The 15,921-nt window shown below is 40.4% G+C and overlaps 1 protein-coding gene across 1 annotated transcript in view; it reads left to right on the plus strand.

Annotated features, from left to right (window-relative positions):
• LOC149473738 (caspase-8-like) overlaps window positions 1-15,921 on the plus strand; it is a 124,235-nt gene that overhangs the window by 62,877 nt on the left and 45,437 nt on the right. Inside the window, exon 6 of the mRNA XM_089670360.1 lies at window positions 1,072-1,213. Coding sequence (XP_089526486.1) covers window positions 1,072-1,213 — 142 coding nt within the window. The remainder of the gene's footprint in view (window positions 1-1,071; window positions 1,214-15,921) is intronic.

Consider the following 15,921-nt stretch of genomic DNA (forward strand, 5'->3'; position numbering starts at 1 on the left):
GGTCTACAGAGTAGACATTCTCAGCTAAATTCTTCAAACTAAAACCAGCAACATCAGTTTTAAAACTCGTCAGGGCTGGCTTAAGGGCAAAGCAACCAAGATCTTCACCTTAGGCCTCCACAATAACTTGTACTTCAAGAAAAGTGGGCACGCTGTCTCTTAAAAATTCCAAAGTGCAATAGTGCATACAATATAACTCTATCAAACCATATTATCTTATAAGGCAATAATGATAGTGTGCACTCAATACATGCAATAATCACAAATAATATTGTGCTGCATGCCTAAAAAGTATTCAAACATTAAAATGTGTAATATAACACCATGGTCTGCTTTCAAAATAAAGAGAAACATAGAAGAGTATATAGCCTTACAGATAGACAAATGTGTACAATGGACAATAACAGGTGCCTGTATGCAGAGTGGCAACAAAGCTAAACAGTCTGGCACCTGGCATTGTACTTATCCTGGCACAGTTGGGCAGAATGATCTCCTTCCTAAAAATGCCTTCAAAGTTTTGGCAATGATGCCATCCAGCCAGAAGACAACAAGTGCAGACATAAAGCCTGTGTAAAGATAACTAATCATTAAACACCAGTACTGGGGCTTACCTAATTCCCCTGACACCAACGATGGGGCACTGTTCTTCCTACTGATAGCAACAACTGAGCACTATTTCTGCCACTGACAACAAAAATAGGACACTATTCTTCACACTGACAGCAAAAATGGGGTACATTCTCCTGCCCGCTAATGCCACCCAACGCTGGGGCATTTTAACTCTTACTGACCACTGATTCTGGGACAATTTTTTCCTCTCACTGGCCACCGACAGTTTTTTCTCCAACTCATCACATATACTGGGGTATTCTTCATCCTTTTCTGTCCCCAGGACAGGAAGTAAAAGAATATCTTCCCAGTGGGGCAAAATGTGAAAGAATTTTGACCCTTCCCTACTCTATTAAGTTCTCAATCTAAAATGATAAAAAATGTTAGCTTTATGTACACTTTAAAATCTTATGCAATACACATGATTTAACATTTGTTACTTCTGTCTTACCCTTATTGAAGGCAGCAGAGGAGTTTTACAATATGAACAGTGAAGAACGTGGGATCTGCCTCATCATAAATAATTTTAACTTTGAAAAGTCAACACAGAACCATCCTGAATGTGTACCATTGGAAAACAGGAATGGAACAGAAAAAGATGAAAGTAAGTGACAAAAACTGGATCTATCTTGTGACACTATTATAAAGAGTTAAAGAGGACCTTCAGCTCACCCCCCCCACCCCTTTTTTTTCTATGCCCCTGGTTAACTAGTGGTGTTGTAGGCACAGTTCGGATACTCACCCAGCCACTGGATCCAGTTTTTTGGCCCCGCACTGCCATCTTACTTGTGACATCATTGAGACATCATTGAGAGGCCCGCCAGTTCTTCTGGGTTCAGCCCAGAAAGACTAAAGGCCTCCTGGAATATGTGATGTGCATAACTCAGGAGGCCCAGCGAGCGCTATGCACATCATTCATCTAGGTGAATGACGTGTATTGAGGGGCAGGGCCGCACTGTTCGCAAGAAAAAAAAAGGTAAATAAAAAATTTGAAACAAGAAAACATTGCTTGATTCCCATAGAGGAGGGGAGGAAGAGTGGGGAGGGGGGATCTTGACATAGAGGTTGAAGGTCCGCCTTAAGTTAATATATATAAGATAATATAAGATAAATTATGTTGCATATAAAAGAATAAGTACAATTTAAAAAAATTATAATTTTAAGAAAAGAAAGCATGGAAAAAATAACCCATACATCTAAATAAGGCTTCCCCAAGTGTTATTGGCCTCCTAAATGGATACTATCAATGGAGGTTGCCATTTCTGAACTCTCCTTTTTAAAATTATACTTCTATGGCTGTGATCATGATGGTTTGACTTCACAACTGTCTTATGTGCTAACCTGGAACAAATATGTTGGAACCTCTTCAACATGTTGTACATCTTGAGAATACTTCATATGTGAAATGCAGTTAGTGGTCAAACCAGTTGAGAAAATGGAATATCCTAATAGGCACTCTCTAGTAAAAATGTATCTAAAGGGACCAACACAAAGGATAATTGTACAATGGAAAATATGCAGTGGTGTATTTAGGATTTGTGCTGCCCTAGGCAACACAAAATTTACCCCTCCCGGAGAGAGCCTCATTGAGCAACAACACCCCTGCCCCCTCCCACTCGAGAAAGCCTTTCACTACCATCATCCCCATACACCGGCCACTCCCCTCCCAGCGCGCGAGAGAAAGACACCCACCTTAACAGCTCTGGACATCCCCGGAACTAGAGTCAAGCAGCCCACAGCCTCTCTCAGATCACATCTGGTCCCCAAGCTGCATGTGTCCCTTCTTCTGTCCCTTCTTCCAGAAGGGTTGTGCTGCTCCCTGAAAAATGCTGCCCTAGGGAAATGCCTTGTTTGCCTTGTGGTAAATACACCCCTGAAGATATGGTCACCCATCCAGGCAGTAGATTTTTATCAGAACTATCCATGTTCAGAGAAGAACACTATGTCATTCTGTAATTAAAAAGTGAATACTTGTGAGCCACTATATCTCAGATGTTCAGTATATTATGTGCAATTAGTGGTAGTGAACTACCTGTTGTGTTAGGTGCGCTGGCACTTTCACAAACTCACTTAATTGTGTATATGTAAATTGATTAGACGTATTTATAATGCCGCGCTCCTACTGTAAATACTTAATACTGTATTGTATATCACTCATAAACATCAATAAACTAAATAAATTAATAATAAATATAATAAAAATCAATAAATTAATTAGTGTGATAAAGTGAATGAAAATCAAAACATTAATTTGCTAAATTGTGCCATTAGTGCTCAAACAATATTATCAATGCCATATTCCAATTTCATGATTAAATAAAGAGTCTTTTATATCTTTGTGCAAATGTGCATACAAAAATGAACAGTCTTAGATATCTTTGTGCAAATGTGCAATGTGCAGGTGAACTCCTTAATCCCTCTTTCCAGGTGCCGTGTAGTCTCAATATGCGCTCACCTTAATATTTGCCCAAATAAATTTAGGCAAATAGACTTTTAGTCCTTCCAGGACTGGTGGGATAGTGCTCCTTTATGCAGTATTCCAGATGGATGTGCAGACCTGCTCAGATCCTCCTCCTATAATCTCCTCTCAATTCATCCACGTGGCCACTCATAGATAGACTTTTGAAAGGGGTATCAGTATCTCCTATTTCCCCTCCTGGGGACACCTCCTTCTCATATCCACCTTTCCTCAGTGTTGAATATATAGATCAGATGGAGAAAAAAAGACCATGGTGCCCTATCCTTTTAAGTAAGCGTATTTATTGCTACCAGATGCGGTGATACAAGCATTTGAGGCACTTATCTTAGGCGGATATGCAGAGCTAGTGATTCCCTCTGCCTCTCTGTCTGCCTCTGCTAGAATCGCCGAGCCTCTCCGATGCAACGTCGTGACGTCAGAGCCCCTCCCCTACGCGTTGCATCACAGGGTCACGTGACTTCATCAGGGGGAAATTGATTGGACATCACAACTACCTTGTGTTGATATATATACATAGCGGCCGCCATTTTGTTGAAGACCGCATGTGCGTGGCCATTTTCTAACTGATTTTTCCTATGTTAAATTGACACAGTGTTATCCCAGGTGTATGTTAATTTTCTGTCTGTCAGACGTTGCTACTCGGATCAGCTGCATGCCATACTCTTATATCTAACTCGGTATCCATATATAATATATAATCCAGCAGATTTGTGCCTCTTAATCTACTTTGTATACCTAACATTAAAATGATAAATCTTTAATATGCCTCATATTTAAAAGTGTATAATATAACATAAAATAGCCTTTATATGAAAAATAATGAATATTACATAACCTATACATAAAAAACCCCCCTCTGGTTTACACCTATTATGTCTATTTTATTACTCTTTCATACTATATACTAACCCCTTGTTATCATATTCATATACTAATATGTATATTATCCCCTTGTTACAATAATCAATAAATGTTTGATTTAATATATAAATTATTTAAAAATAATTATTATCTAAAAATCATTATTTACCAACATCTTTATATACTTATTAAAAAACTCACATAAATCTAACATTAAAATTATCTTGTATTATAAGATTATTTTGTAAAATTATTTTGTAAAATATCGGTGATATGTAATTAAAAACATTCTCAGGGCCTCTTATATATAAATTAATCCTTTTTTGAAGGTTTATTTATTAGTAATAAAACATGTGAGATCAAACTCCTTATTTAACCCATTAGGAGCCAGGCAACCCATCTCATAAATCCATTTAGATTCCTTTTTGCTAATTTCCCTTACTCGATTATCACCCCTCCAATGGTGTACATGTTTTTCAATACCCCAGAACTGTAATTTACTAGCGTCTTTATTGTGATATCTCCTGAAATGCTGTGATAAATGGTGATACTTGTATCCCCTATTGATATTATAAACATGCTCCTTTATACATTCTTTCAGCATCCTTTTAGTGCGACCAATGTATATTAGATTGCATGGACATTTCAAAGCATAGATAACCCCTTTGGTGTCACAGGATATAAATTGCCAAATTTTATATTCCTTTCCACCATTAGGGTTAGTAAATGTGTGTCTTCTCCTAGGGTTATGTTTCAGTCTGCTGCAACTATATCATCTACCACAAGCATAAAACCCTTTTCCTTGAAAGAAGCTTAGATTCTGGTTTTTAATCGGCGGTTCTAATATATTTTTCACAACATTATCTCTAATAGTGGGAGCTTTTTTATATATAAAACAAGGTAATTCTGGAATATTATTTTTCAAGTGTTTGTCTAATTTCAAAATTTTACAATGTTTTTTTATTATATTTTGCACTGATTTGTACTGTGTGTTATAATGTAGTACTACTGACAGTTCCTCCTTTTTGGTGTTCTCTTTTTGCTTATCTACTATCAGGGTATTGCGATCCATATGTCCTACTTTGTCCCTTTCCGTTTCTATTATTTCTCTTTTGTAGCCTTTGTTTATAAATCTTTCTGATAATATTCTACTTTGTTCTGTATAATCCTTCATTTTGGTACAGTTCCTTTTAAGTCTAATAAACTGACCTCTAGGTATATTTGTTATCCACGCTTTGTGATGGCAGCTATCTGTGGGGATATAGGCGTTTCTATCAACTGATTTAAAATAGTTTTTTGTGCATAATTGTGTTCCCTCTTTAAAAATTTCAATATCTAAAAAATTCATAACTGTATCGTGTATATCATAGCTTAAACTTATATTTGCTTCGTTTCTATTTAGGCTATTATAAAATTCAATAAGATCCTCTTTGTCACCATTCCATACAATCAGGGACAAAGTAGGGTATATGGATCGCAATACCCTGATAGTAGATAAGCAAAAAGAGAACACCAAAAAGGAGGAACTGTCAGTAGTACTACATTATAACACACAGTACAAATCAGTGCAAAATATAATAAAAAAACATTGGAAAATTTTTAAATTAGACAAACACTTGAAAAATAATATTCCAGAATTACCTCGTTTTATATATAAAAAAGCTCCCACTATTAGAGATAATGTTGTGAAAAATATATTAGAACCGCCGATTAAAAACCAGAATCTAAGCTTCTTTCAAGGAAAAGGGTTTTATGCTTGTGGTAGATGCTATAGTTGCAGCAGACTGAAACATAACCCTAGGAGAAGACACACATTTACTAACCCTAATGGTGGAAAGGAATATAAAATTCGGCAATTTATATCCTGTGACACCAAAGGGGTTATCTATGCTTTGAAATGTCCATGCAATCTAATATACATTGGTCGCACTAAAAGGATGCTGAAAGAACGTATAAAGGAGCATGTTTATAATATCAATAGGGGATACAAGTATCACCATTTATCACAGCATTTCAGGAGATATCACAATAAAGACGCTAGTAAATTACAGTTCTGGGGTATTGAAAAACATGTACACCATTGGAGGGGTAATAATCGAGTAAGGGAAATTAGCAAAAAGGAATCTAAATGGATTTATGAGATGGGTTGCCTGGCTCCTAATGGGTTAAATAAGGAGTTTGATCTCACATGTTTTATTACTAATAAATAAACTTTCAAAAAAGGATTAATTTATATATAAGAGGCCCTGAGAATGTTTTTAATTACATATCACCGATATTTTACAAAATAATTTTACAAAATAATCTTATAATACAAGATAATTTTAATGTTAGATTTATGTGAGTTTTTTAATAAGTATATAAAGATGTTGGTAAATAATGATTTTTAGATAATAATTATTTTTAAATAATTTATATATTAAATCAAACATTTATTGATTATTGTAACAAGGGGATAATATACATATTAGTATATGAATATGATAACAAGGGGTTAGTATATAGTATGAAAGAGTAAGAAAATAGATATAATAGGTGTAAACCAGAGGGGGGTTTTTTATGTATAGGTTATGTAATATTCATTATTTTTCATATAAAGGCTATTTTATGTTATATTATACACTTTTAAATATGAGGCATATTAAAGATTTATCATTTTAATGTTAGGTATACAAAGTAGATTAAGAGGCACAAATCTGCTGGATTATATATTATATATGGATACCGAGTTAGATATAAGAGTATGGCATGCAGCTGATCCGAGTAGCAACGTCTGACAGACAGAAAATTAACATACACCTGGGATAACACTGTGTCAATTTAACATAGGAAAAATCAGTTAGAAAATGGCCACGCACATGCGGTCTTCAACAAAATGGCGGCCGCTATGTATATATATCAACACAAGGTAGTTGTGATGTCCAATCAATTTCCCCCTGATGAAGTCACGTGACCCTGTGATGCAACGCGTAGGGGAGGGGCTCTGACGTCACGACGTTGCATCGGAGAGGCTCGGCGATTCTAGCAGAGGCAGACAGAGAGGCAGAGGGAATCACTAGCTCTGCATATCCGCCTAAGATAAGTGCCTCAAATGCTTGTATCACCGCATCTGGTAGCAATAAATACGCTTACTTAAAAGGATAGGGCACCATGGTCTTTTTTTCTCCATCTGATCTATATATTCAACACTGAGGAAAGGTGGATATGAGAAGGAGGTGTCCCCAGGAGGGGAAATAGGAGATACTGATACCCCTTTCAAAAGTCTATCTATGAGTGGCCACGTGGATGAATTGAGAGGAGATTATAGGAGGAGGATCTGAGCAGGACTGCACATCCATCTGGAATACTGCATAAAGGAGCACTATCCCACCAGTCCTGGAAGGACTAAAAGTCTATTTGCCTAAATTTATTTGGGCAAATATTAAGGTGAGCGCATATTGAGACTACACGGCACCTGGAAAGAGGGATTAAGGAGTTCACCTGCACATTGCACATTTGCACAAAGATATCTAAGACTGTTCATTTTTGTATGCACATTTGCACAAAGATATAAAAGACTCTTTATTTAATCATGAAATTGGAATATGGCATTGATAATATTGTCTGAGCACTAATGGCACAATTTAGCAAATTAATGTTTTGATTTTCATTCACTTTATCACACTAATTAATTTATTGATTTTTATTATATTTATTATTAATTTATTTAGTTTATTGATGTTTATGAGTGATATACTCCTAGATTGTAAGCTCGAAAGAGCAGGGCCCTTGATCCCCTCATGTTTTGCATTGTATTGGTATTGTTCTGTCACATGTTCTGTCTCCCTTTTGTAATGTACAGCGCTGAGCGAACTATTGGCGCTTTATAAATACTGCATAATAATAATAATAATAATAATATACAATACAGTATTAAGTATTTACAGTAGGAGCGCGGTATTATAAATACGTCTAACTATGTCATTCTGTACCTCTGCAGATACAGTAGAAGTGGGTGCCGGACAGTGATACACATGCACAGATACTGTCCTTGAGCGCGAGCATCAGCCATCTTGGCTATTCTATATCTCAGCAAAAATGTATCTGTCTTAAAAAATGTAGATAAACTCCAAACTGCACAATTAATAGCAGATTAGTAAATTCCATTAAATACCAGTTGCCAGGAGAGGAGGAGGGAGAGGTGAAGTTGCTGTGACTGTGCCATAGCAAAGCAGACCAGGTGGATGTGAACTGAGCCCAGGGTGGAAACAAATGCTGCCGGCTAAAGCAGAGCACGGGACTAAAGATGCCACCAGAGAGGTTAGTGTTGTATGCATGTATATGTATTTTGTATGCAGTGAGTATATAAAGTGCATGCATAAAGTATTCAGACCCCCTTAACTGTTTTAAATTTTTTTTATGTTGCAGTCTGAAACTACAGTTATTTGAATACATTTTTTGCTCATTATTCTACACTCAGTATCCCATAATGACAAAGTGAAAACAGAATTTTAGCATTGTTTGCAAATGTATGAAAAAGGGAAAACTGATATATCACATTGGCATAAGTATTCAGATTCTTTGCAGCAACACTTGAAATTTAGCTCAGGTGCCTCCCATTTCTCTTGATCTTTGCTGAGATGTTTCTACACCTTGATTGGAATCCACCTGTAATAAATTAAATTGTTTGGACATGATTTGGAAAGGCCTCTCTATAAAAGGCCTCACAGCTGACAATGCATACTGTATCAGAGCAAAGGGCATGAGGTCAAAGGAACTGCCTGCAGAGCTCAGAGAGAGGATTATTGCAAGGCACAGATCTGGGGAAGACCACAAAACAATTTCTGCTGCACTGAAGGTGCCCAAGAGCACAGTGGCCTCCATAATTATCAAATGTCGCTCGCTGCCAATCTGGGCTTTATGGCAGAGTGGCTAGATGGAAGCCTTTCCTCAGTTCGAAACACTTGAAAGCCCACTTGGAGTTTGCAAAAAAAGCACCTGAAGGACTCTCAGACTGTGAGGAACAAGTTTCTCTGGTCTGATGAAACCAAGATTGAATTGTTTGGCCTCAATTCTATATGTTATGTCTGGAGGAAACCATACACCACTCGCCACATACCCAATACCATTCCAACAGTGAAGCATGATGGTGGCAGCATTATGCTGTGGGGGTGTTTTTAGTAGGCACTGGGAGACTGGTCAGGGTTTAGGAAATCTAAATGGAGCAAAGTACAGAGATATCTTCAATGAAAACATGTTCCACCGTGCTCAGTGTAACGTACATGTAAGGTCTGAGTAGCTGAGATGTGACCTGTAGAAATATGAAAATGTAGGTTTAGCTTCAGTCCATGTTATAATAATATAAGATGTGTTCAGAATTAAGTTAGAGACATAAGGTCACAATTAGCATCTGAAAGGGACAGAGCATCCTCTGGACTGGAGTTGACACCTGGATGCCAATAAGATTTGTCAGCTTCTGGAAATCTAGAAGGAAAAGGCTGGAGACAGTTCCGCTTCATGACACAGTGGGAGACCAGAGGTGGTTCCGATGTGTCTGGGAGCTTTGATGTATATACACAGATCAAAGGAATATATTTCATCTCTCATAAAAGCTAAAATATTAGTTGCAGAGAGATGAAAATACTTCCTTCTGATTGGACACACTGCAGGCTACATCTGCATGTAAAACTGTATTTGTAGCCTATGTAGAATCCCAGAGAAATGCAGGAAACGGTTATATTGCACCTGATTGTGACAGCTGAACAGTGATTGGTACTGTCGCCATCGGACTGATGTGCTGGTGTCGGAAATTAAATCTCTGACTTGGTGATTCAAACCGTTCCTGGTCCAATCGACTTTGGGCATTTCAGTACCCAGAACGTCCTGTGGGCTGGTACAGGAACACCCCCCTGAGTCGATTGGCCAAGGGCTAATATCTAGCCTACGTCCATATTCCCATAAATCTTTATAGTCAATAGCCAATTGTGTGTCTTGTGTTGTATTTTCTGTAACTTTTTATACTTTGTACATATTTTATGCACTGCCCACTTCCGGGATATTAAATCATAAAATTAATAAGTGACTTCTGGGTACTTAAGCTCGGGCTCATATCTCCGGAGAGATTGTATTGCATTGTATTGCACTGTCTTTATATGCTCGGTCAAGTTCATTGCCAATCTGTATGCAATTGCACTGCGTGTTGGCAGATTGCATGCAGATTGTAAAGGTAACAGGTCTGCCAGACGAAGATCTGTGTGTGTGTGGTGGCCCAGCAGGCCAGTCTGTGGATAAAACTGTTGGGTGGTGGCAAGCTACCGTTTGTGGTGTGTCTGGTGTGGGGGTGTGTGGACAGTGGAATTGTGATTAACACCGAGGTTCTAGATTTTAGGATAGCTGGAGGAATCCTAGAAGGGTGTGCCACTTGCTAGGCTGCTCCCCAACCCTTAGCGTGCACCAGATTGTATATAAGATTCGTATCTGCCTGTGTGTGGTCGGCCAGCTGTATTGGAGTGGTGTCTCCCTCTAGTGGTGGCCAGCAGTAGTGCGGGCTGTGAAAGTATATCACGGCTGGTCTTATATATATTCAGATTAAATCCCCCTTATTCCCTCTTAGCCCAAGGGACGGCCGCATGTGCGCGCCTCGGTTAGCTAGTCGCTGTGGGCGTGTGCATGTGGGGTGGATCCGTGACACTCAGGACCTCAGACTGTGCCAAAGATTTACCTTCCAACATGACAATGATCAAAAGCAGACAGCCAAGACAAAACAGGAATGGCATATGGACAACTTTGTGAATGTCCTAGTGTGGCCCAACCAGAACCCTGGCTTGAACCTTATTGAACATCTCTGATGAGACCTAAAAATGGCTGTCCACCGACGGTCCCTATCCAACCTGACTGAGCTTGAGAGTGTTGTAAAAAGAAATGGCAGAAAAGGTATGCAAAGCTTGTCGCTTCACACCCAAAAAGACTCGAGGCTATAATTGCTACCAGAGATATTTCAAGAGGTATTTCAATAAAGTACTGACTAAAAAGGTCTGAATATATACTGTAAGTACATGTGGTATTTCAGTTTTTTTTTTTATAAATTCACAGATATTTCTGAAATTCTGTTTTCACTTTGTCATTTTGGGGTATTGAATGTAGATAAATGAGAAAAAATGAATTTAAACAACTGTAGTATCAAGTTGCAACATAATACTGAAAACGTGTCGGTAGTCTGAATACACTGTATGTTGTATGCAGAGGGGTATGTACAGTGGAGCAAAAAAGTATTTAGTCAGCCACCAATTGTGCAAGTTCTCCCACTTAAAAAGATGAGAGAGGCCTGTAATTGGCATCATAGGTAGACCTCAACTATGAGAGACAAAATGAGAAAAAAAATCCAGACAATCACATTGGCTGATTTGGAAAGAATTTATTTGCAAATTATGGTGGAAAATAAGTATTTGGTCAATATCAAAAGTTCATCTCAATACTTTGTTATATATCCTTTGTTGGCAATGACAGAGGTCAAAGGTTGGCACACACTGGTGCTGGTATGTTGGCCCATTCCTCAATGCAGGTCTCCTCTAGAGCAGTGATGTTTTGGGGCTGTCGCTGGGCAACAGGGACTTTCAACTCTCTCCAAAGGTTTTCTATGGGGTTGAGATCTGGAGACTTGCTAGGCCACTCCAGGACCTTGAAATGCTTTTTACGAAGCCACTCCTTTGTTGCCCGGGAGGTATGTTTGGGATCATTGTCATGTTGAAAGACCCAGCCATATTTCATCTGCAATGCCCTTGCTGATGGAAGGAGGTTTGCACTCAAAATCTCACGATACATGGCCCCATTCATTCTGTCCTGTACATGGATCAGTCGTCCTGGTCCCTTTGCGGAGAAACAGCCCCAAAGCATGATGTTGCCACCCCCATTCTTCACAGTTGGTATGGTGTTCTTTGGATGCAACTCAGCATTCTCTCTCCTCCAAACACGACGAGTTGTGTTTCTACCAAACAGTTCTATTTTGGTTTCATCTGACCATATGACATTCTCCCAATCCTCTTCCGGATCATCCAAATGCTCTCTAGCAAACTTCAGATGGGCCCGGACATGTACTGGCTTAAGCAGGGGGACACGTCTGCCACTGCAGGATCTGAGTCCCTGGTGGCGTAGTGTGTTACTGACGGTAGCCTTTTATGTTGGTCCCAGCTCTCTGCAGGTCATTCACTAGGTCCCCCCGTGTGGTCCTGGTATTTTTGCTCACCGTTCTTGTGATCATTTTGACCCCAAGGGGTGAGATCTTGTGTGGAGCCCCAGATCGAGGGAGATTATCAGTGGTCTTGTATGTCTTCCACTTTCTAATTATTGCTCCCACAGTTGATTTGTTCACACCAAGCTGCTTGCCTATTGCAGATTCAGTCTTCCCAGCCTGGTGCAGGTCTACAATTTTGTTTCTGGTGTCCTTCGACAGCTCTTTGGTCTTCACCATAGTGGAGTTTGGAGCGTGACTGTTTCAGGTTGTGGACAGGTGTCTTTTATACTGATAACAAGTTCAAACAGATGCCATTGATACAGGTAATGAATGCAGGACAGAGGAGCCTCTTAAAGAAGAAGGTACAGGTCTGTGAGAGCCAGAAATCTTGCTTGTTTGTAGGTGACCAAATACTTATTTTCCACCATAATTTGCAAATAAATTCTTTCCAAATCAGCCAATGTGATTGTCTGGATTTTTTTCTCATTTTGTCTCTCATAGTTGAGGTCTACCTATGATGCCAATTACAGGCCTCTCTCATCTTTTAAGTGGGAGAACTTGCACAATTGGTGGCTGACTAAATACTTTTTTGCCCCACTGTATGTTACATGCATGTGTATGTATGTTACATGTATGTGTGTATATATAAAGTGGATATAAAAAGTCTACACACCACTGTTAAAATGTCACTTTTCTGTGATGTAATAAAAATGAGACAAAGATAAATTATTTCAAAACTTTTTCCACCTTTAATGTGACCTATAAACTGTACAAATCAATTGAAAAACATATTGAAATCTTTTATGGGGGGAAGTAAACATAAAAAGCTAAAATAATGTGGCTGCATAAGTGTGCACACCCTCTTATAACTGGGGATGTAGCTCTGTTCAGAATTACATTTAGCCTGGGTTCACTCTTCTGTGATGCGGCATATCGCATGTGATTCACACAGGAACCTCACCACATTCCTGTGCATATCACATGCAAATTCTGTGCAGTGCAGGACCTTTTTTTTGTCCGCACTAGAATTCAATCCAATTCTGCACATCGCGCCACTGATTTCGGGGTATTGTTAACTTAACATACACACCGGTTCGCATGAATGGGGTGCATTATGATCCGGTGCAGAATTCACACTGAAACCGGTGCGAATTCTGCACCGCATCAGTGTGAACCCAGGCTCAAAATCATGTTAAATAGGAGTCAGTACACACCTGCCATCATTTAAAGTGCCTCTGATTAGCCCCAAATAAAGTTCAGCTGTTCTAGTAGGTCTTTCCTGACATTTTGTTAGTCACATCCTACAGCAAAAGCCATGGTCCGCAGAGAGCTTCCAAAGCTTTAGAGAGATTTTATTGTTAAACGGTATCAGTCAGGAGAAGGGTACAAAAGAATTTCCAAGGCATTAGATATACCATGAAACACAGTGAAGACAGTAATCATCAAGTGGAGAAAATATGGCGCAATACTGACCAAAAGAACACCATACCCATAGTAAAGCATGGTGGTGGCAGCTTAGTCAAGGTAGAGGGAATTATGAACAATTCCAAATACCAGTCAACATTGGCACAAAACCTTCAGGCTTCTGCTAGAAAGCTGAACATGGAGAGGAACTTCATCTTTCAGCATGACAACGACCCAAAGCATACATCCAAATCAACAAAGGAATGGCTTCACCAGAAGAAAATTAAAGCTTTGGAATGGCCCAACCAGAGCCCAGACCTGAATCTGATTGAAACTCTGGGGTGATCTGAAGAGGGCTGTGCACAGGAGACACCTTCGCAATCTGACAGATTTGGAGTGTTTTTGCAAGGAAGAGTGGGCAAATATTACCAAGACAAGATGTGCCATGCTGATAGACTCATACCCAAAAAGACTGAGTGCTGTAATAATATCAAAAGGTGCTTCAACAAAGTATTAGTATGAGGGTGTGCACACTTATGCAACCATATTATTTTAGTTTTTATTGTTACTTCCCTCCACCTAAAAGATTTAGGTTTGTTGTTCAACTGAGTTGTACAGTTTATTATTATTATTATACAGTATTTATATAGTGCCAATAGTTCGCTCAGCGCTGTATATTACAATGGGAGACAATACATGAGAAAGTACAATAACAATACAATGCGATACACGAGGGGTTCGAGGGCCCTGCTCCTTGGAGCTTACAATCTAGGAGGGAGGAGATAGTGTATGGGGGGAAAAGCTGTGGGGGATGGAGTGGTAGGAAGAGTGGAGGAGATCGGCAATTAGCAGGGGGCGGGGTAGGCTTCCCTGAAGAGGTGGGTTTTCAGGGTGCGCCTAAAGGAGAGGAGAGTAGGTGATAGCCTGATGGATTGGGGTAGGGAGTTCCAGAGGATGGGTGATGCCCTGGAGGTGGGCATGGGAGGAGGAGACCAGGGAACTAGAGAGAAGGAGGTCTTGTGAGGAGCGGAGAGTGCGTTTTGGGTGGTAATTGGATATTAGTTCGGTGATGTAGTTTGGGGCAGTATTATGGACAGCTTTGTACGTTAGTGTTAGCATTTTGAATTTGATCCATTGGGCAATCGGAAGCCAGTGGAGGGATTGGCAGAGGGGTGTAGCGGAAACGGAGCGGCTGGTAAGGTGGATGAGTCTGGCTGCCGTATTCAGGATCGACTAAAGCGGGGATAGCCTGTGGTGAGGGAGGCCAGTGAGGAGGGAGTTGCAGTAATCGAGTCATGATATGATGAGGGAGTGGATGAGTTGTTTAGTGGTTTCTGGGGTTAGGAATGGGCGTAATTTGGTGATGTTGCGGAGGTGGAGTCTGCATGAGTTTGTTAGCGATTAGACTTGGGGCTGGAAGGATAGATTGGAGTCAAGAATGACACCAAGTACTCTGGCTTGCGGGTTGGGCCTGATGGTGGCATTGTTGGACGTGATAGTGAAGTCAGTGGGGGGGGGGGGCGCGGGAAAACTAGGAGCTCGGTTTTGGAGAGGTTCAGTTTAAGGAAGTGGAGCGACACCCAATCTGATATGTCATTCAGTAGGCTAGTGATTCGGGTGGAGACTGAGGGGGTGAGGCGAGGGGTCGAGAGATAGATTTGCGTGTCGTCGGCATAGAGGTGGTAGTTGAAGCCGTGAGAGTGTATCAGTTGGCCAAGGGAGGAGGTGTAGATGGAGAAGAGAAGGGGCCCGAGGACAGATCCTTGAGGGAGCCCGACAGAGAGGGGGAGTGAGGGGGAGGTGGTAGCGTTATAGGTAACGCTGAAAGAGTGTTGTGATAAGTAGGACAAAAGCCAGGAGCGAGTGGAGTCTCTGAGGCCAAGGGAGTGTAGTTTTTTTGAGGAGGAGGGGGTGGTCGACTGTGTCGAAAGCCGCAGAAAGGTCGAGGAGTAGGAGAACTGAATAGTGGCCATTAGCTTTGGCGGTTAGCAGGTCATTGGAGAGTTTAAGTAAGGCAGTTTCGGTGGAGTGTAGGGGACGGAAGCCGGACTGTAGGGGGTCGAGGAGGTTGTTGTCATTGAGGTGGGAGCTTAGGCGATTATAGACTAAGCGCTCAAGGAGTTTGTATGTAAATGGCAGCAGGAGGATGGGTCTAAGGTTGTTAGGGCCAGTGCGGTCCAGGGAGGGCTTTTTAAGTATGGGAGTGATGTGCATGTGTTTCAGAGGGGAGGGGAATGCGCCAAAAGAGAGGGAGAAATTAAAGATGTGGGTGAGGGAGCGTAGGATGGAGGAGGAGGGAGGTCATAGGAGTTGTGAGGGGACAGGGTCGAGGGGGCAGGTGGTGAGGCAGGCTTCAGAG

Source organism: Staurois parvus, unplaced genomic scaffold, assembly GCF_062004578.1.
Source record: "Staurois parvus isolate SC_StPar_1 unplaced genomic scaffold, SC_StPar_1.0 ptg000011l, whole genome shotgun sequence".
NCBI lineage: Eukaryota > Metazoa > Chordata > Amphibia > Anura > Ranidae > Staurois > Staurois parvus.